General features: G+C 40.8%; 1 protein-coding gene across 1 annotated transcript in view; it reads left to right on the top strand.

The window, feature by feature from the left end:
- Window positions 1-22130, top strand: part of CPQ (carboxypeptidase Q) — a 168159-nt gene that overhangs the window by 127261 nt on the left and 18768 nt on the right. Inside the window, exon 7 of the mRNA XM_059815589.1 lies at window positions 5962-6163. Coding sequence (XP_059671572.1) covers window positions 5962-6163 — 202 coding nt within the window. The remainder of the gene's footprint in view (window positions 1-5961; window positions 6164-22130) is intronic.

Genomic DNA, 22130 nt, shown 5'->3' with positions numbered 1-22130 from the left:
TTTCAACATCCTGTTTATTTCCCAAGGTACCAAGTACTCTGATGAAACGTGAGACGTGGATTTGTGTGTGATTTGAACCAAGCACATCAAGGACTTTAATGTGGGTTCTTTTATCCCAGCGAAATATGTCGACCATTTGGCTATTGACTGTTCTCAGGAAATACTCTCTGTAATCCAAAGTTCTGTAAAATTACTGCTTGTTGTTTTGACCACTGCTGTCCTGTTGATCCCTTTCATTGAGAAATGAAAGAAATGCATAAAAAGAGAAATGTTCAGTTACAAAACTGCAAAAAGAAAATAATTGCACTGTATTCTCCAGAATCACAAATTCTTCTTGGTGAAGTACTCAGTAAAGCTAGCATACTTATACAAATATATTTTACACTAGTTCTAGGTCAGTAGGAATTAATAATTCTTAATATTGAGGTGTCACAGTCCTAGTGAAAGCTGCAGAGGAAACCAGATTTTACTAAAACACAAAAGGGGGTTAATTTCTTACCCTGACTGAAGCAGGGAAGACCCAGAATCAGCCATGGCAGTGTGTCTCCTGGTTGCCTAGCCTTCGTTTGTTCCATGCAGGCAAATTTCATACACATCTAGTGTTAGGAGAACTTTTGTCTTTGTACCTTGCCTCCCTTTTCTTTCCCTCACGCAAGTAGCAGAGCTACTGTCTGAAAATTTGTGAACTGGTGGAGACATCTTCTGAGGATAGCTCCTCTGCTTTCGTACTCCAGGCAGATGCACCCAACCACAGGTCCTTGGTGCTTTGGGATGTGCTGCTGTTAAGAAAGCTGGGCTCCTTCTGTCCAAACTCCCCCCAGCTGTGCAAGACACAGAATATTGTTGCCTCTTGTTAACTCATCATGATGAGCTTCCTCCTCATTGACTTCTTTTCATTTTAACATTGCACCTCTTACCCAGATGAGAACCTAAAAGCGTTCTGCGTAAAACCAGGAAATATTAACAGTGAGTGTGCTGTGATAATTTCTGAGGTATTGCTGATTTATTGTTATCAATCTCTTACTGAAAGTTACAAAAGTACTCACTTGCTTATTGAAAGCAGTAAAAGTTGTCTTCAGTTAAAAGATGTAAACTTCAATTTTTAATTTTGGCTGTGTTGCCTATTTTCAAACGAAAACCTAAAACCTTTCAAAAAGGGACAGAGTCATTCAGAGTCATAGACAGTGTTTTGATAGCCTTGTATTTGAGCAGTAGAAGGGCTTAAGTTATGGAATGTTTTCCAGGAGGAGCACTTTTCTTTGATACGCCTCTTTGTCAAAGAAAAAACCTCCCTAGACAAGGCTGCAGGTAATTTGATGCATACCTTACGTAGCCTGCTGCTGTCTTCAGAGCTGTCTGCTTTTTCTTGTCTATCATCCCAGAGAACTTACAATACTGAATGGTCATCTCTGTGAGTGCTGGCAAGTGGCTGCAGAGGAAACAGTAGTGGTATTGTACAAGGCAAGACATGCTAGTAGTATGTTTTTACTGAGTGAAATGCTAATAAGTATATGACCAAATCCTGCTCCACGGCTGTTGAAGTTACTGGGACTTTTGTCATTGGCTTCTCAGAGGTCAGAATGCTTGTAACTCTTGAGAGGGAACAAGCCATAAGATCTGTGGACTTTTTTATGGACTACTTTCCCCAAAAATGTGGCAGAAAAATATTTCATCTTTTAACAAAAGTATGAGCCTTATTCATACCTTGTCATCTGTCAAAAATTGTGTTAATCTTCAGCTTTACAGCAGCTTTGTCTCATATAATGACGGTGTAATTTACAAAGAGAATTTAAAAAACCTTATAACTCCCAGTGTTCCTGATTTTCCCTGTCTTCATTCAAAAAGAGTGTGAGCGGTATGATCACGCCTGTGGCTGGTGGTTATTATGCCTTTAATGCTGGCGCATCTCTGCTTCCTAACAGCTGTTCTGGTGTTTTTTCTCTAGTTTCCAATTATGCTAGTTTGCTTCATTCAATAATCTTGATCCTAAGCAGCAACTCAAAATTACACTACACCATGTTTATATATTATTAAATACTTAGAGGATATTACTTATTTTATTTTTTTCTTTTCCAGCTGTCACATCCACTTGGATGTTTCCGGTGTTTTCTCTTGTCTTTCCTCTAGTCTTAGTTGCCAGCCTTACAAAGCTGGGTGTTGATTTAAACACACTTTTAGTACTGCAAGTGGGATGACCATCATTTCACCGTAAGTTCTGCAACACAGTTGTTGCTGTGCTATACTTGGATCCCAACTGCTCTGAGTCAAATACTGGAATACAAGAATGCAAGTGTTGGTGTTTCCTAAAGTTAAGTATAAATCAATAACAGAAAGCTGAAAATGCACTGTCGAATCAACTGATGTCCCTTGTTACTGGAACAAATTAACCATTAGTCAAGTACAGTGCTTTGCCATTGCAGACTTTAGTATTTTCCCTGTAAAGTGGTGATTTTTCTCAGTGGAATGAAAAAGAAAAGCAGTAAATGAACTATTGGACAAGTAATAACACTCTATTTTAAATAGCCTCAAATTACTGAAGGCTTTCAGGACAGCTGTTCCCTCCTATATCCTTTCAGGTATCTCGCTGCTTTAGCTGGATAAGAGGAATTGCCATTAGTGACTCCGTAGATTAGTCATGAGATGTTGGAGTCTAGTTTAACATTTGGTAAGACTTAACAATTGGGATTTTGACTGAATAAGTAGCTACCTGTATGCTTGGGATTGCCAGTGTCTACTTTAGATGGGACATGTTTCCTATCGATAGAAGTACGAGTCGTGTATGACAAGGGTTTGTTTTCTTAACTGACAAGATTGGACTGTAATTTCATGTTTTCAAGTGTTTGCCTTAGAGATGAGAAGGACTTGTATTTTTAGTTTTGCTTAACAGAGATAAAAATAGATTGTTTATGGAGAAAACAGAAATAAAAGGAATTAAAATAAAAAAAATTAAAAATAGGAGAAGTATTGGCAAGGATTGTGCCTATTTCCATGTTCAATGAAAATAGCAAGCTATAGAAAGCCAGTTTTCCCATGCAGTATTTATTGTAATGTTTCATTTACAAATTCAGTCAAAGAGCTAAACATGATAAGATAAAGACAGGTGACCTCTTCTGTGACCGAGTCATAGGAAGATAAAGGATAAAAGTCTGTTTTGATGTTCAGAGAATTAGGCAGCAGGTTAGACCAACAAGATTTAATTTTCTGGTATGTGCTAAGAGAAGTGGCACAGTATCAAGATGCAGCAAATGGGATTACTTTCTGAAAAAATTGTGTACTGAGTTTAAAATGCTTATTTAAATGATACATTCAGTATGGGGAAAAATGAAGGAAACAGCTGAGCCTGCAGTTATTTTGTAAAATCTTACTGGTTTGTTTTGCTGTTCACTTGAATTAGTCAAGGGAGCAATGTACGGTCTCACGGTGCTTCGCTAAGTGGCAGTTATTCCTGCACCACAGAGGGCAAAGGACAATGGAGCATCTTCCCTATAGCGTATTTTCCAGCACATATTTCTTTCTGTGTATGTAGAAACGACAATATACATGTACAAAAATGGGTATGCTGAAACCAACCTAACCCCCTTTTTTTTAAGATTGCAACTTTCAAACTCAACAGTGAATAGTTTTATAATTAATCCTATCTTCTAGTGGACAAAATAGGGAAAAAGCTTTCTCAAGGACACGTGGTACTTCAAGTAGTTGTGACCTGTTTCTTTTTTGTCCCTTAATGAGTCTAGTTTCTCTCCCCAGGGTGTCCTGTTTTCGTGCCACTCCAGCATGTTCTCAGAACTGAATAGCTTTCTTACAGAGCAAGAATATGGTGTAATGTATTGTGGGTGGTTTGTTTTCTCAGTTTCATATTAAAAACACATGCAAACATTTATATGAGAAAACACAACTGAAGACTTCAGTAATGCTGCTATACTAGCAATTTATGAAGTTTTGGAACTTAGGAATTCTGTTCTTTGGAGTGGTAGATGAGATTTCTTCTCAGTATCTGCTCTATTGCTGTGCTTGCTCTTCTCCTCACCTTGCTGCCCTGAATAGTGCCTTCCATTTGCATTAACACTCCTACTCATTGCAGCTTCTCTAAAAATGAGCAGAAGTCCTGCTTTGAAGACTCAGCCAAAGAGGCCATTTCTGAATTACTTCTATCATAGTATTTATGCAGGGCTCACCATAATTAAGTTAGCTTTTGTTGGCAATTCACCAGCACACTGACATGTGTATTGTCTTCCCTAAGTCTTGCTCCTTGGGCTTGTGATATAAAGAAGACTTACATTTTGAGACATTCTTTCTGTTGTACCTGTGACTTTAGAGCATCATTGGTCCCTGTTACCATGCAGTGTGTTTTTCCTGGCCTGCTTCTCTTCCACTATGTTCAGAGGGTCTGTGAATCACGATTTCATTTTGAGGCTTATGACCTCTAATGCTGCATTTGATGATAGGCCTAGACACCACATGTATCCTAATTCTTTACATTTAATCTTTTATAAACTGAAGATTTTTTCATTGTATAAAAATAGTGATGGGCAATTTGGTGACAACATTGGTTATTTCTACCTTGAGTTCCAGTAGCTGAATGGGTGGATAGGTAGATTGGTTATTTTACGGTGTTATAACATTTACAGTTACTTCATCAAATGCAAAGATTTTGTATTAAATTTTTTAACTGCTGGGTGTATTTCTAAGTTAGAAGTTAATACCTCTGCTATGTTAGAACTTGTTTCACTCAAAAGAGAAAAGTTTTGGGAAAGTAGAGTGTAAAACACAGTTCTTGGCAGATTGTATAACGAACTTCTGAAAACTTACATGAATATCACATTCACAGCCACCTGTAGTTCATATTTGGTTTTATATCCAGAAAAATGCAAAAGAATTCTTTACCAAATTGTAGGCTTATGTAAGCTGTTAATAACATGGATCTGTTACTCACTGCTATCACATATCTCTTGTGACAATTTTCTTGTAGTAACTCATGACAGCCATAAAATTGTGGAATGAGATCTGGGCATAGGAGTAAAACCTGCAGTAAGTTCTCTTAGTCACATTCAAGATAGTCTGAAGCATAGTTTTTTTCTGCCTGACCTAGCCTTAAATTGTTTTATTTTGAAAAAAATCTCACGTTCCTCACAAAAAGAGTGAGACCTTCCTTCATGTAAAGTCCCTAAGTATTTTATTCCAATTAAGCCTTTGTGACTGAGAATTCTGAGTGTGTGGGAAGCAAATAAATGGCTCTGGATGCTAATTTTTGTTCTTTTAGCTAAAAACAATCTTCCAAGTGCACACTAAAAGCAAATGTTTTTATGCTGTTTGTACACAAAATCTTAAAATTTCATGTTTCCTGTAAGGGCTTACCTTGGAAGCACAAACTTCCCTTAAAACAGACATTATTCCTTTAGGTCAGGAGGAACCTTGGTATTTCAGTCTTCCAACCAAAATCAGAGTTGACTACATGGTATACTGAAAATAATGTGTTTCTGAAGAGGCAGCAGCAGGTTTTTCAAATGGGATGTCCTCCGCAGTCTAAGCAAGCTTTGAATGCATCTAATTTTAAAGCCAACCAGATTGTTTACCCTCCCCCCTGCAACAGAATTTCTGAGTTTCAGGCCTGAGAAGAAAGTGAGAGCTGCAAGTGAAAACTGAAATACGGTGGTAAAGGCTTACCTTTCTAGGTGGCACTTCAGAAGTCTTAAAGCAAGTATTTGGGGACAGCAGGCCAGTCATGTTGTGGCTGCTATGGAATATTGATGCCTCAGAACTGAACTTGAACTGTTGCAGCGTTTTCATACAGAAATATTAGGTCCCTTCATTTATGCTTATTTACACACGATCAAAGGAAGCATTTCTCTGCTTCTTAAACAGATTTGTTATGGTATGCTCACACTGACATCTAGAATTCAGTATATGGTGCCAGTTAAAATAACAATCACAAAACAATATCTTCTTTTATTACATGTTTAGGAAAATATCTCCAACTTCGATATTGTCATGGAGTCTGATGAGGGCACTTTCAAGCCATCTGGACTGGATTTTACTGGCAATGCTAAAGCTCGGGACATCATGAAAGAGATCATGACTCTGCTGCAGCCCATCAATGTTACAGATGTTTACGACAATGCAGATGGAACGGACATCGATTACTGGATGAGAGACGGGGTGCCTGGTGAGCATGCTTTATAGGTGACACCACTCCTCCTGTACAGTGGCACATCGGATGGGTGGTCTGATGTTATGAAAATAGTAAGAAAAGCTTTCTCTCAAGGAGTAAAATTTAGGTAAAATGCGGAAATGTTAAAAGGTGACCAATAGAAATAGGACATAAAGTGCATTTGAGCTGCAATTTAATAATGGTATAGATTATACATAGCATAACATGCCTAAAATCTTCTTTTCGGCTTTAAGGGTTTATAATAATTAATCCCAGACTGGTCATTTATAAATAGTAAACTAAGGCAGAGGGGAATTCTCCAATACAGAACAATTATTATTATTATTATTATTATTATTATTATTATTATTATTATTATTATTATTTTGACTTTGAAATACAGGGCTTTTTCTCCCTGTTTTATATGCTGAAGAAACAATGTTTTTGAGACATGACATTTAAAAGGTTATGGGGGATTAAGGTGTACTAAAGGGGTAAAATTCTGCAAAGTTTGAAGTGGTTTAGGGGTTTGTTTGGAGTATTGTATCTGGCTCCCAGTGAGGAGCAGCTTGTTGGCGAAGAGGCGTGCAAGCTATGAGAGAGATCCACCACTGGCAGCACCCCCATGCAGGAGACCCCACACTAGCACGGGAGCTAGCAGAGCACGAGTCCCAGTTAGAAGCCAGCTGGGTGAAGCCTTAGTGAACTTCCATGGTAGTTTCCACACTTGAATAATAGCAGAAAGAAAAAAGTTTCATAACACTGATGTTTAAAAAATTATGATCAGTTTTAAAATTTTAAGTTTCTTTTTCTCCAATGTTTTATGACTGAAGTAGGCTGGCGCATTTCTCATGCTAGTTTTACTATTAGCTACTATACGCTTAGAATCTCTTAATATTTTATTAACTGCCTTGTTTTTTACCTGGCCTTGTGGAAGACGCAGTGGGTCATGGAATATATACTTCTTATTTATGGTCAGAACACTTTGCTTCTCGCTCACCTGGGGTGTACAAAGATACCATAAAGTTGACTGCCTCAAAAAATGTATGGATATCTAATTTTCAAAGCAAAATATCTGTGCTGGGCAAGAAGTATGGATGAAGGGATATTGTTAAACAGCTAGGGATTCATCTTCAGCTGATGTGCTACTTTCCAGGTGAGGTGCAAGCTGTTCCGTGCAATGTCATGCATCTGTGACACTGGTGTGCACTCATGTTCCTAGGCTCAGTAAGCCTCTGTAAGATGCCTCTGCACCTTACATGAGTGTTAGAACCAGGTGCTGAGTTGAATCTCCAGGACCAGGGATGTCAAGGGCAACAAGAAAAGCTTCTGTAGGTACATTGGTGATAAAAGGAAGACTAGGGAAAATGTGATCCCTCTCCAGAAGGAAACGGGAGACCTGGTTACCCAGTATATGGAGAAGGCTGAGGTACGCAACAACCTTTTTGCCTCAGTCTTCACCGGCAAGTGCTCAAGCCACATCACCCAAGTCACAGAAGGCAAAGGCAGGGCCTGGGAGAATGAAGAACCACCCACTGTAGGAGAAGATCAGGTTTGAGACCATCTAAGGAACCTGAAGGTGCACAAGTCCATGGGACCTGATGAGATGCATCCACGGGTCCTGAGGGAACTGGTGGATGAAGTTGCTAAGCCACTATCCATCATATTTGAGAAGTCGTGGCAGTCTGGTGAAGTTCCCACTGACTGGAAAAGGGGAAACATAACACCCGTTTTTAAAAAGGGAAAAAGAGAAGACCTGGGGAACTACAAGCCAGTCAGTCTCACCTCTATGCCCAGCAAGATCATGGAGCAGATCATCCTGGAAACTATGCTAAGGCACATGGAAAACAAGGAGGTGATTGGTGACAGCCAACATGGCTTCACTAAGGGCAAATCGTGTCTGACAGATGTGGTGGCCTTCTATGACGGGGTTGCAGCATTGGCGGATATGGGAAGAGCAACTGACATCATCTAATTGGACTTGTGCAAAGCATTTGACACTGTCCCACACAATGTCCTTGTCTCTAAATTGGAGAGACATGGATTTGACGGATGGAGCACTAGGTGGATAAGGAATTGGCTGGATGGTTGCACTCAAAGAGTTGTGGTCAGCGGCTTGATGTCCAAGTGGAGACCAGTGACAAGTGGCATTCCTCAGGGGTGGGTATTGGGACCAGTGCTGTTTAGCATCTATGTCGGTGACATGGACAGTGGGATTGAGTGCACCCTCAGCAAGTTTGCTGTTGACACCAAGCTGTGTGGTGCAGTCAACACGCTGGAGGGAAGGGATGCTAATCAGAGGGACCTTAACAGGCTTGAGAGGTGGGCCCGTGCGAACCTCATGAAGCTCAACAAGACCAAGTGCAAGGTCCTGCACATGGGTCAGCGCAATCCCAAGCACAAATACAGGCTGGGTGGAGAATGGATTGAGAGCAGCCCTGAGGAGAAGGACTTGGGGGTGTTGGTTGATGAGAAGCTCAACATGAACCGACAGTGCACGCTTGCAGCCCAGAAAGCCTGGACTGCATCAAAAGAAGTGTGACCTGCAGGTTGAGGGAGGTGATTCTCCCCCTCTACTCTGCTCTCATGAGACCCCACTTGCAGTACTCTGGGGCCCCCAACATAAGAAGGGCACGAACCTGTTGGAGGGAGTCCAGAGGAGGGCCACAAAGATGATCAGAGGGCTGGAGCACGTCTCCTGTGAAGACAGGCTGAGAGAGTTGGGGTTGTTTAGTCTGGAGAAGAGAAGGTGCTGGGGAGACCTTACAGCAGCCTTCCAGTAGGTGAAGGGGGCCTACAAGAAAGACTTTTTACAAGGGCATGTAGTGATAGGACAAGGGGTAATGGCTTTAAGCTGAAAGAAGGTAGATATAGATTAGATATAAGGAAGTAATTCTTCATCGTGAGGGTGGTGAGGCACTGGAAGAGGTTGCCCAGAGAAGTTGTGGATGCCCCAACCCTGGAAGCGTTCAAGGCCAGGTTGGAGGGGCTTTGAGCAACCTGGCCTAGTGGAAGGTGTCCCTGCCCATGGCAGGGAGGTTGGAACTAGATGATCTTTCAGGTCCCTTCCAACCTAAACCATTCTATGACTGTAAGCACTGCTGAGAGGTTGTAGCCATCCTTTGTCCTCCACAGCCTGTAAGCACTCATGCAAAGACATCTGGTCTAGAATTTCAGACCGACGTGTCTGTGCTGTAGTTGAAATATGAGAACTCACCAGTCAGCCTGTGTTTAGAAAATGCAAGTGTATCAGAATTATTTCCTAGGTAAGCTGTTGGAGCGTTACAGATGGTCCTCGGGGACTTGCACTGTGCTTCCCATCTGAGTGCGACAGATGATGGAAGAAGAGAGAAAAATTTAACATTCAAATGCCTTGTTTTCAGTTCATAATATGAGTGCTGCTTGTGATGGCAGTGTGTATTGAGCTCTTCTACACCACTGTTTGTCAGCTGAGGTGCACCTGGAGCATAAACAGCTACAGCTTGCCATGGTCCTCTTCATGAGTCACCTGGGCTACATGTGTGAAGTACACTCAGTATGAGCAGGGCAGAAAGGAGCCCTCTCCCATAGTCATCCGTACTCCTCAGAAAGCATAGGCTATGAAAAATATCATAAACTATAAGCTCAACCTTGGGAAAATATAAATACACCAGAACCAAGACCTCAGTTTTTAAATAAATCTGATTTGCTTTCCTATTAAAAATTTGGCACATTAATTGACGGTGGGGTTTTTTGCTGTGTGAAGCTTTGATTCATTTAACCTCCTGTTAAGCAAGTAACAAAGTGTTCTTGCAGCATAAAGGAACAGTGATTCTTTTTTCCCCCATCGAGCCCCAGTGGGAAGGAATTAGCTCCACTAAAAGAATTTCGTCTGCTTTAGATGGTATTTCATATTGTACCAAGGAGAAGGCTGAGACATCTTGTAATTTTCACGCCTTGTCTGCAGTATTCTCATTGCTCGAATGAGCCCTTATGGTATATAATAACATTGGAACAAATTGAACACACTCTAACAGCTTTCATAATTTTGTCCAATTTAAACAAGCAGTCAAGTGTTGACACTTCATCAATTTTATTTAAATATTTTCTTGCAAATACACTTGGTGACTTTGTTTCTGCAACAGTGAGAGAAAATACGGTGTACTTCTTGAACAATAAGAATGGTTTCTGACCTAATTTCTCTAGAATTTTTCTCCTTTTCCATGTTAAATAGATTCTGGGATTTGCCTTTTTAGATGCTATTAAATTCTGCTCCTCCTGCTCCTTTTGGTCTGAAAGATCTGCAGAGGGCAACAGTACGTGTGTTTTTCAGAGCTGTTCACAGCTGCTTCTGAGACAGGTGAAGTGACTCTGGCTCCTTACTCTCTGCTATTTCCAGCATGTTTATTTTTAATGGGCATACAATGAAATGTTATTTGTAATGTGACTTAAAACATATTTACAAGAAAACGGCAGTGACTATTCTGAGATTTTAGGATGAGAGAGGCCAGGAAAGTTCAGAGTGCTTTGCAAACCATAGTCTGAAGCTTAACTAATATCTCTAAAGCACAAGCAAGGTGATCTGCACCAAACACAGCAGTTTAATGCTTTGTGACTGTGGAGTATTAGAAATATTTCCATCAGTGGCCTTTACATTGGATTATTTTGAGAACAGTTCAGCCCAGCATTGAGGAATGTCTGTAGCTGTGTTTTTCTAGTGATAGCCAGTTTTCAGCTACTGAAAATATTTGTATAATATTTGGTTTGCTTTTTCACGAAGCATAAATCAAATGAAATGGGTTTTTTGTGGTGTCGTATTGTATGCTGTGGTTTTACAGTATGAGGTGATCATTGGTCCTAAGACTGCTCCTTTCTTAATTACGCAATTATCTTCCTCATTTTTGTTTTTAAGGGTTCAATTATGTATTTGTTTTTAGTTAGGGATACATCTAAACTGTGGCACATAAAGCTGTTCCTTTCCAACAATAAGTCCTAATCAAGTTTGGCCAGAATTTGCAAATACAGGTAGGGAGATGGCTTGGTTGGGTTTATTTGTTTGGTTTCTTTGCATGCTTTTTCCCAACAGGCTTCTTCAGTGTCTGAAAGGGTTAAAAAAAGATTAAGCAAGCCCTTCTAGGCCAGCGCACAGGTATTTTTGTTGAAAAAGCAAGGTATCTGATGATCACAAGGATGCTTCTAACATGATTTAGACCAGTTCCTAAGGTAGTATCACCGGGGCAGAGTCAGCCTTCCCTGCAAACCTTCAGAACCTCTTTTTCATTTTGGCAACCTGTCACAAGTGGGGTCCCCCAGGGATCGATATTGGGCCCAATGCTGTTTAATGTCTTCGTAACTGATCTGGATGGTGTGTACCCTGATGAAGTTTGCTGATGATATCAAACTGAGTGGGGAAGTGAACACTTTGGAAGGGAGAGCCACCCGTCAGGAAGACCTGGATAGGCCAGAAGAGTGGACCAACAAGAACCTTATGAAGTTCAACAAGGACAAGTGTAACGTCTTGCACCTGGGAAAACATAATCCAGGAGTGCAGCACAGGCTGGGATCTACCTGGCTGGGGAGAAGCTCTGTGGAAAGGGACCTGGGAGTCCTGGTGGACAACAAGCTCAATATGAGTGAATGGTGTGCTGCTGCGGCAAAGAAAGCCAACAGGATGCTGGGTTGCATCAACAAGGGCATCACCAGCAGAGATAAAGAACTCATTATCCCACTCTACTCAGTGTTGTTTAGGCCACACCTGGAATACTGTGTTCAGTTTTGGTTCCCGCTATGCAAAAAAGATGTGGACAGGCTGGACAGGGTCCATCCAGAGAAGGGCCACAAAGATGATCAAAGGACTGGGGAGCCTGCCATACGAGGAAAGGCTGAAAGACCTGGGTTTGTTCAGTCTTGAGAAAAGAAGGCTTAGGGGAGACCTTATCACCATGTTTCAGTATTTAAAGGGTGGCTACAAAGAAGATGGAGACTCCCTTTTTACAAGGAGTCACATCAATAGTGACTGGAGAGATTCCGACTGGATACAAGAGGAAAATTTTTCACAATGAGAACAATCAGCCATTGGAATAATCTCCCCAGGGAAGTGGTGACTTCCCCAGCATTGGACGCTTTTAAGATTCAGCTGGCGAGGGTGCTGGGCCATCTTGTCTAGACCGTGCTTTTGCCAGGAAAGGTTGCACCAGGTGACCCTTGAGGTCCCTTCCAACCTGGTATTCTATGATTCTATGAAACTAAGAAGGGGGAATGAAGTGATTATATTTGTATTATGGTATCCAGTGAACATTAGTTCAGTTTTAGGTGTTAGGGGAGAGGAAAATGGGTGCTTTCCTGTTTTTGCAGAGAGAAGGCTGTAGTGACACAGCATCTCCAGGACAGCTGATTCAGGGATGCTCCTTTCTGCTGGGCTTGTCAGGGAGGTTATCTGTTGCTGCAGTGCTTATAATGGGAACACTTGGCTCTTAGGAACTGAGCTATGTGTGAGATCAAGCTGACCCAGGACCTCAAACAAGTCCTAAAAGGTGTGTGGCAACACCTCTATTTAAAATTCAACCAATGACCTAAAGGTGAAACTCCTTTTTACAATGTCACTCTGAACCTTGATGGTTGTTTATGTCTCTCTGTCTCCACAGTGACGGTGTCTTGCTTTTCTGTTGCATTACACAAGAGGAGGGATTATTCTTCCAGAAACTAATAAACCAGTAGTTCATCTAACTTTAATGTTTCTTCAGAATTCAAAAATTCATTGCTAACCCAATCTATTAGTCATTTTCTCAGAAGTGGCAAAAAATACTATCATATATCATTTCTCTCGTTTTTATATTTTCATAGTGCTTCGTTATTACCTTAATCTAAAATAAGATGTATTTCAGCCTTAGACACTGGACTTTGACATGCAGTATTTCCTTTCTTATTATGTAAGAGGTCAAATCTTCCAGTTTCACCCCTTTTCCGGAGCATGCTGCCCCCTCGTCACCCCGTCCCCATCATCGCTTGCAGCACCAAACTCCAGTGCAAGCCTGACGGCATGCATGAGCCAAGCCAGCTCCTCTGCTCGGTGTCAGCCAGAGGTGTGTTTGAGAAGGTGGTATAACAGGAAAACTCCCTTACTTGAGGTTGCCAGCTGGGCATGAAAAATTGGGTAAACTCTCTGTTTCCCAAATCGTAAGTGGGTAAACGCTGTTCACTTTTGGCAATATCACTGCTTGAAAGTGATACTCCACTGTGATGCATGAAGCATTGCCCCTCAGCGTACCTGCTTCATGCTCTCTGCAGACTTGGGCAGATTCTTTGGATCCAGTTTCTAAGCTTCTTTTTATTGCCAAAAGAATAAAAACCATAAGGGAAAAGAGGAAAAATCAGATTCACGTAGTCTAGGCCTTATAGACCAAGGATGAAAAGACTTTGTCTTGATTGTGCACAGGTAAGGGATGTTTCACAAAGACCTTCCTGTAAGATGAGGGAAAGAGAAAAAGGTTTCCTTAAAAAAAGACATTAAACTTAACTTCCTCACTTTAATACGTAGCATTTGTGTGATCGTGATCCGAGATGTTCAGCGTAGGGTGTCGTGTGGAGACCTCCAGTTATTTGACCAAGTCACTAACTCAAGTGAAATGTCTCCTGCTTGCTCGTGGAGCAAAAAATTGAACAAAACTCCTAAACACTACTCACAAAACTAGCTTTACACATAGTATTACAAGTACTGAGATAATTTTAGTTACTCCACAGTTGCTACTTTTTTGTACTTGCTGAGTTCTCACTGCTCTGGACATGTGTTGAAGCACACTGCCAACACCAGCAGCTATGGGCCTAGTTTAATTTTGCATGGAAATGAGGGGTAAGGGGCTTATGGTCTACACCTATATTTTGCCTGAGTCTTGAACTCAGTAAGTGTGAAATGTATCAGCACTGTTGTGTGATAAGTAGCAACATTGTATTGCTTTTTCCAGGTCATTCATTTGCTTTTAAATATCTTATTTTATCATTCCGAAAGGAAATATGGTGAATGAGTGTGTTCCGCTGCAGAAGTCAAATTTTCTGCAACTTGGGAGGTATTAAATTAAACCAGTGTGCTAAGAAAACAATTATAATTGCTTGGCACTTAAAGAACCTACTGTAAGTGCTACAGCTATTAGAACCATTTAAAATCTTGATTGCAGAAAGAACTGTGTGTTTTAATCTGTAAAATAATTCATCTATGCTCTAATTTATCATTGTCCCATAAAAATGGGCTTTTGAAATTAGAAATTACTGTAGAGTAAGTTAATAAATTTAATATGCTGCATCTTCTTATGAAGGTGGATACCTTAAAAAGCTCATAGTTTAACATAATGTCTCAGTTATATTAGCCTTTCATACAACCTTTTCTGCTTTTAATAAAGCTAATAAAGTCTTTGAGACTAATCATTTAATGAAAGGACTAGTCTGTAGATTATGGTATGTTTTCATATTAGTTGTGCTATTTGACTACCAGACAAACTTGACCATACTTTGCATACAACTCTTTCCACCTTTGTTCTGCTTGGGCTAGAGTCTTGTTTTGGCATATTGGAGTGTGGGACTACTTCTAATAATTAATAGGAAGCATTGGAATTGCCAGTTTGTTTGCTTCATGTAGACTAGACACAGACCGTGCAAATACTCAGCTAGGATGGTACTGTTGGAGAGAGGGATGGAGTTGGGTGATTAGGCACAGTGCAAATTTTTCTGGTAGTTTTAAGAGGGCTTCTATCATATATTTCTCATTAGAGCATGTACATTTCTAATGAGATGGCACAGGGCAGTCCTGTCAAGTCAAAAATATTTTGTCATCTTTGGGGCAAAATAATTAATGATTGTGGCAAATACTTGAAAACTGCTCATTCACACTTATTGTGACAAAAATGAAGACTACTTCTGAATGAACTTGCTGAAGTCTACCTTAACTATGAAGTCCCACTGTTCAGTAATATATTTTAAAAGTAATTTATTAGAGACTAATAAAAATACTAAGAAGAAAAAGGTTGACACAATCAAGGGCAAATGCTACAATTAATAGCAGGTAGTACTAAGTGGTTTTACTTCACTCAATATTAGTAACATTTTTGTGAGAGCAAAATCACAAAAGAACTGCGGGAAGACTTGAAAGTCTAGAAATTGTACCTTACAGTGCGAAACGGGAGACGTTAACTGTCTCTCTGTTTATGCAAAACTATTTTAAGTGATGACTCAACTACAGCATACATACTAGGCTGGGAAGTGATTTTTCTAATTACAGCACCTTTCTGCCTGATTTTAAAAAATAGTCCATTAGCAATTCAGTCTATCTGAGTCTAAACAAATTCAAAGTGGAAGAAAGCAAACGCCTTCCAATAAGGTCAGTGAGCTACAGAAGTACCTTGCAGACTTGGTGAATTCTCTGTCATTTTGAAAGTGTAAAAGAAGACTTGGGTGTCCTTCAAAAAGTAAAGGGTAATTCAAGCAGGAGAAATGGGCTTGATGCAGTAGTTACAAGGTGAGGTTCTTTGCCATGTGTTATTCAGAAGGTGTGATTAGATGGTAATGGGTCTTGCTGGCCTTAAAAAATCTGTGAATCTGCCGGTAAATCTTACAAGCATTTTCCATAATGAAATGCCTCCTTCCTCATTTATTCCTTGCCTATTTCAAACAGATTAGCTTTTTGAATATCAAAAGCTCTTGTCTTTGATTTGTACAACATTTAGATAATCCTGATTACAATTAAAAAAATAGAACTATTGTTAACTTGCCAATCCCAGAGGTAATTTGATCTGTGAAACAAAAAATATTTGCAAAACTCTATCATACATTGCTGAACAGCTTGAATTTCTTATTTTATTTCTAGTTATTCTCTTTTCTCAGTATCTGTGATGCATTTTATTTGACAAAGTTTTCTTGGTGGTCACAAGCTAAGAATTACAGCATGTGTGTTAAGAAGCTGATGTTACATAGCACTTAAATTTATCTTTCAAAAAACTGAGGTAAAGCAGCTTTAAAATGATCTTATATGAATATTACAATAAATTAGTTTGAAACACTGACATTCTGATTGGCTTTTAGAATCCTAAAAGAAGTAAAATTGTTCCAGTGCATTCAACCCTGTACAAATACTAAATAAGCTCATTAATCTAGTAATGAAAACTTAAATTAAGGTGTTTCAAATAAAATCTTAAATTCTAATGGTTCTTGCGCTTTTTGGGTAGTGGACTTCTTTCTCTTAAAGATATTTTGTCACTGTTCCTTCTGTGAATATCAGTAAGGTTGAATTTTTTCCTTACTTTCAGATGCTTACTCTTCAGAAAATTGTACGAGGTGGATTCGCATAAAAGACCCTGTTATTAAATAGGTTGCTTCTGTAAGCACACAAAATTACTAAACATTTCAAAAATCGTGAATAAATTTGCTCCTGCCACTCACCTTGTTAGTAGGAGAATATGCTCTGTCTCAGAAAAGAAACACTTTAAATATCTAACTGAGAATCTCATTGGGATTTGGGGTGTGGTTGTTTTTATTCTGGCTGTGCCTCTGAGAGGCATATTAATTCTCTATTGTTTGCTGTGTAGGAAAGCTGAATTCTGTTTCTGTGGGTGGGAATATTCTTTTCATATGGAAGCATTTGCCATTTGTTGATCCTAAAAAAACAAGTGTCCTACATTAACACACAGAGCTCAGTGCTAACATGTTAAATATGCAGTTTGGAAGTACAAGTTAGTTAAGCCTTTATTCCTAGAACTGTCTCCGACTTCACTGAAGCTCATGCACATAATGAAGTAAATAGAAAAAAAGAAGGGTTTAATTTGTGTTCTGTAAGAAAGTTGGAGGTGGAAAGTGTTTGCCAGTGGAAAAGTGTGAAAGTTAAATGTGATACTCTCCACTTTTTTTTTTCTTTCTACCTTTTTTGAATTTGCATGAAAAATAAGACACATTCATAGTGTGGAAATGTTGGGAGATTTCTCACCAAAGTGTAATGATCCAGAATGGCTGTTAGGAACAGCAGCAGAAATATCTGTGGATTCATGGATTTAATTCCTGGAAAACAAACTGTAATGGCATCAGTATTAAAAACTGAATAAAAAATAAACTGTTCAGTAGTATTCCAGGAAGACCACATGTAAGCTGCTCTTGATGGGAGGGACACAGGTTAAATGGATTAAGATCTGGCTTGCAGATCTCCAAGTAGTTTCCTATATGAAGTCATATGACGCGTGTTTCTAACAGGATTCTTCAGGGCTTGGTACATCCTCAACTATTCAGAGTTTCCATTGGTGGTTTGGAATCAAGTTCAAAATTACAACAAAACACAGCTGATGTAATTGCTGTTGGAATGATAAACAACGATGAGAACAAGCTGATCACCCAGCCAGGGTGATTATGTTAGTGTAAGTCCACTTTGTTCACACCTTTCTTGTACTGGAGGCCCAAAAGAAGATGCAATATTTGGAAAAAATCACTTTCTTGGACCTGTTGACTACCCTACTGCTAACGTAACCCCACGTTACCTTCTTTGCCACAAGGTCTCACTGGTGGCTCTTGTCCAGCAGAGCCTGCAGGTCCTGTTCTGCAGAGCTGCCACCTTGCTAGTGCACCTCCAGCCTGTCCTGTTGCAGTGGGTTGTCCTGTTCCAGGACAGGACTTTTGTTTTGTCTTTGCTGAATTTTCTGAGGTCCTTGTCGGGCCACTCCTGGATTTTGAGCTCTGCCTTCCAGCATACACAACTGCTCCTTCCACAAATGTAATGAAGACGTGGGCCATCCCTGTTGTCTGGGTCATTGCTGAAGTTGCAAAGGGCACTGGCCTGGCATTGACCCCTGGAGGTCACATCACTCATAACCAGCCCCCAGTTAGACCTCAGACTGTTGATGACTACCCTTTAAGCCCAGCAGTCTGGTCAGTTTTCCACCCACTTTTATTCCACCCCTCCAGTCCATAATTTTCCTGGGGACTGAGTTTAGTTTCTCTGGCTTGTAGTTCTCTGGATCCTGCTACTTTTTATTTTACAAAGGGCTTAATGTTTGCCTTTTTTCAGTCATTGGGGACTTCCCCTGATTGCCACAACTTTTCCGAGGTGATAGAAAGCAACTTCTCAGTGGCACTGGCTAGCTTCCTCATGCAGCCCATCCAGTACCATTTATTTGTATTTGCCCCGTTTACTTAAACAATCCGTAATTTCATCTTCCTATAGCATGAGGTTCCCCCTTCTCCCCAACTCTGCTGCCAGGCACAGACCTGAGAGTTACTTTAATCCACAGCGATTACTATTTTACTATTCTTTTGTTACTCACTATAGCTGATATAGTGAATAATATAGCACTTCCACAGCATTTTTTCCCAAGCAATCTAAAAGTTTTACATGGAAAGGCATCTGTAAAAACATCTTGAATGACTGTGCAGGGCACATTGGAGGTTTGAACCAAGTATGTTTCTGATCCAGGATCTGAAAGCTCTTTAGTGACAGAGCTTTAGATATTACTCAGCAAACTCATCACTCTTGCACTTGCAGGTGACATTTTAGGTGTAAATGTCTGAGGCTACTGAAGAATGCTTTTGGTAGTAGACCTAGATGAACAAATTCTCCTGGAGAAGCTGGTGACTCATGGCTTAGACAGGTGCACTCTTTGCTGGGTAAAAAACTGGCTGGATGGCTGAGCCCAGAGAGTCATGGTGAATGGAGTGAAATCCAGTTGGCAGCTGGTCACAAGTGGTATTCCCCAGGGGTCGGTATTGGGGCTGGTCTTCCTTAATATAGTTATCAATAAACTGGACAAGGGGATCGAGTGCACTCTCAGCAAGTTTGCAGAAAACACCAAGTTGGGTGGGAGTGTTGATCTGCTTGAGGGTAGGAAGGCTCTGCAGAGGGATCTGGACAGGCTGGATGGATGGGCCGAGGCCAATTGGATGAAGTTCAACAAGGCCAAGTGCTGGGTCCTGCACTTGGGTGACAACAACCCCATGCAACGCTACAGGCTTGGGGATGAGTGGCTGGAAAGCTGCCTGGCGGAGAAGGACCTGGGGGTGTTGGTCGACAGCCAGCTGAAGATGAGCCAGCAGTGTGCCCAGGTGGCCAAGAAGGCCAACGGCATCCTGGCCTGTATCAGAAATAGTGTGGCCAGCAGGAGTAGGGAGGTGATTGTGCCCCTGTACTCGGCGCTGGTGAGGCCACACCTCGAATCCTGTGTTCAGTTTTGGGCCCCTCACTACAAGGAGGACATTGAGGTGCTGGAGCGTGTCCAGAGAAGGGCGACGAAGCTGGTGAGGGGTCTGGAGCACAAGTCTTATGAGGAGCGGCTGAGGGAGCTGGGGTTGTTCAGTCTGGAGAAGAGGAGGCTGAGGGGAGACCTCATCGCTCTCTACAACTACCTGAAAGGGGGTTGCAGAGAGGTGGGTGTTGGTCTCTTCTCCCAAGTGATGAGTGACAGGACAAGAGGAAATGGCCTGAAGTTGCATCAGGGGAGGTTCAGACTGGATATTAGGAAAAATTTCTTTTCTGAGAGAGTGGTGAGACACTGGAATAAACTGCCCAGGGAGGTGGTGGAGTCACCATCCCTGGAGGTGTTCAAGGAACGTGTGGATGAGGCATTGTGGGACATGGTTTAATGGGCATGGTGGTGTTAGTTGATGGTTGGACTTGATGATCTTACAGGTCTTTTCCAACCTTAGTGATTCTGTGTGTGATTCTGTGTGAAATACAAAGCTCAGAAATCATTTGTAGAGACATCTTCCTCAAAGGAGCATGTTCAAAATTATTTCAGTGGCACTCTCTCCAGATCATTAACATTTGTAAACTTCAGAATGGGAACCCTTCTAAGTATTTGTCTTCAACACTGATTCTACAGATTTGGTCCACAGTGCTACTGTATTTCTGAAGAGCAGAATTTATTGAGCACCTTCTTTTTTTCCCGCCTATCTCTCTTTCCAATGAGACTATGTGTGTTTTCGTGTAATAATTCCAGTCAATTCAGCTAGAAAAACACTAAGTGTGAAAGAAATTGAATATACATTTGTATTTTGAAGTGGCAAACCCTCAAGAATGGATTGTGGGCTGCATAGGAATGCAAGAAAGAAGGTACAGGATTACTCTTCTAGCTCCAACATGAGTTGCCATCATCACCAAACAATTTTATACTTACTCAGTTTCCCTAATGATAGCAGTTACATGAGGGGTGCTGAGGAGCTACTTTTTGTCTGTGAGGTGCAATAAAGAGGAAGGAGTCTTCAATACCTTTGTAATTAAGCTGGTCCATCTTCTGTTGGAATCATCACACCTTGCATTTATTTAGCACAAGAGCAGCTTTACCTGATCAAATGTCATGGATGCGTGTAAAGAAAATAGCAGCGTATGTGGAAAGAGCTTCCTACAAATGTATTTTAGGGACACGTAAACAAATCTGTCTGCAAGGACAAAGCAAGCACCTCAACACGAGCAGTAGTTTATTCAAGTTCTCCATCCAAAGAGCCAGAAAACCTAATTAAGAACTATTATCCATCAGGGCCAGTCTGTCCACAGGTCTTGGCTGTTGGCAGTGTCCATGACAGCGCTGTCTCAATCACCATGTAGGCCTTGGAAATCCACCAAAGAAAATGGGCACTTTTCCTGTTGCTTAGCTGGCTAAACTGGATTTTAAAACAGTTCAGTTCTATTAACTATATTGAGCCTGAGCAATGACCTTCTGGGACAGCAGAATTTTTGTAGTTGTTGCTGCTGTTTTTAAAGAAAGCTGAAGTAAAGAAATAGCTGAAAGCAGGGATTTTCAGACTCTGGTCTTCAGTCTCCTGAGGGATTGTGGATTTCTCCTAAAAATGTACAACTTCAACTGCTACTAAGAAGAGAGCAAGTTTGTTGTCAGTGGGCTTGATTATCCATCTGTTGTCGGTTGGGATCATCCATGTGTTAGAAAATGTTTATGGATTTTAAAATTGGAAGCAGCTGAAAATCATTAATGTGGCATTATGGAGGGGAAAGAAGTTGAGCAGCTTGGTTTCTCAAAGGGTAGATTCTCCATCCCTATGAGCAGAGACATGAGAGTTTAGAGTATTGGCATTTTTACAGCTATCCCCAGTTCCCTCAGGGATGTGTACCATACAAACACCTCACTGGCTGGAAGCTACTGGAAGCAACTTACAAAAGTAAATTAGAGATACAAGACAGAAAAACTTAAAATCATCTGAGGACAGAGGTTATTGTGAAGAATCCTAAAGTAAAGTGGTTTTACCTAAACAAGGATTGTCTGGATTGCCTGCCTGCTTTCCCCCTTCCCCAAATCCAAACCCGCAGCAACAACAACCAAAGCACAGGGTAAGGTGCTGGAAGCAGGCTGAGAAACATCAATGCTCAGTTGCTTGTCTCTGAGCAGACAGATGTGGAGAAATGAAAACTAAACGTAGCACTGGTGAAGTCACAGAAGTGATTTTCAAAATGTTTTATGCCTTGTATTCCCTAAATGGGAAACTTCTAGAGGTAGGACTTTTAGCAGTGTTTTCCACACATATATGCATTGCAGTTCATGTGAAATATTTAGGAGCGGGTCATTTTTTTGATGTAATGTTCTTATTTCTACGCTGTCCATAAAATGCAATGAGACTACTCCAGAAGTTTGATGTCTAGTTTAAGGCTGCATGCAAGGTCCACTTGGAATAGTGATCCTAAATTTCCCTCTGCCTCACAGGCCAAACTTGGCTGTAGGCATGGGTCAAGTCAAGCGCCAGAGAAGGAAGATCTGTAAGCTGTTAAGGAGCTATTTCAGAAATGCGTACAAACAGACAAGATTTCAAAGAACAACAGAGCTGGCAAGAAGGTCTCTAGAAAGCCTCTAAACATCCTCCTTTCCAACACGGTCTCACCAGTGCCTGTGTCATTTCTTTCACGTTTGTTTATCCTGTTCGTGAAGACTTGCTATAATGGAAACATTATAGACCAGTCGGTCTGTCCCGGTGCTATTCTTAGTGCTTAGGGAGGTTTTTCTAGTATCTAACCAAAGTCCTTCCTGCTGCAATTTAA

Source organism: Gavia stellata, chromosome 3 (genome assembly GCF_030936135.1).
Source record: "Gavia stellata isolate bGavSte3 chromosome 3, bGavSte3.hap2, whole genome shotgun sequence".
Lineage (NCBI taxonomy): Eukaryota > Metazoa > Chordata > Aves > Gaviiformes > Gaviidae > Gavia > Gavia stellata.
The sequence above is the reverse complement of the archived record's forward strand: the minus strand, read 5'-3'. Positions and strand labels throughout refer to the sequence as shown.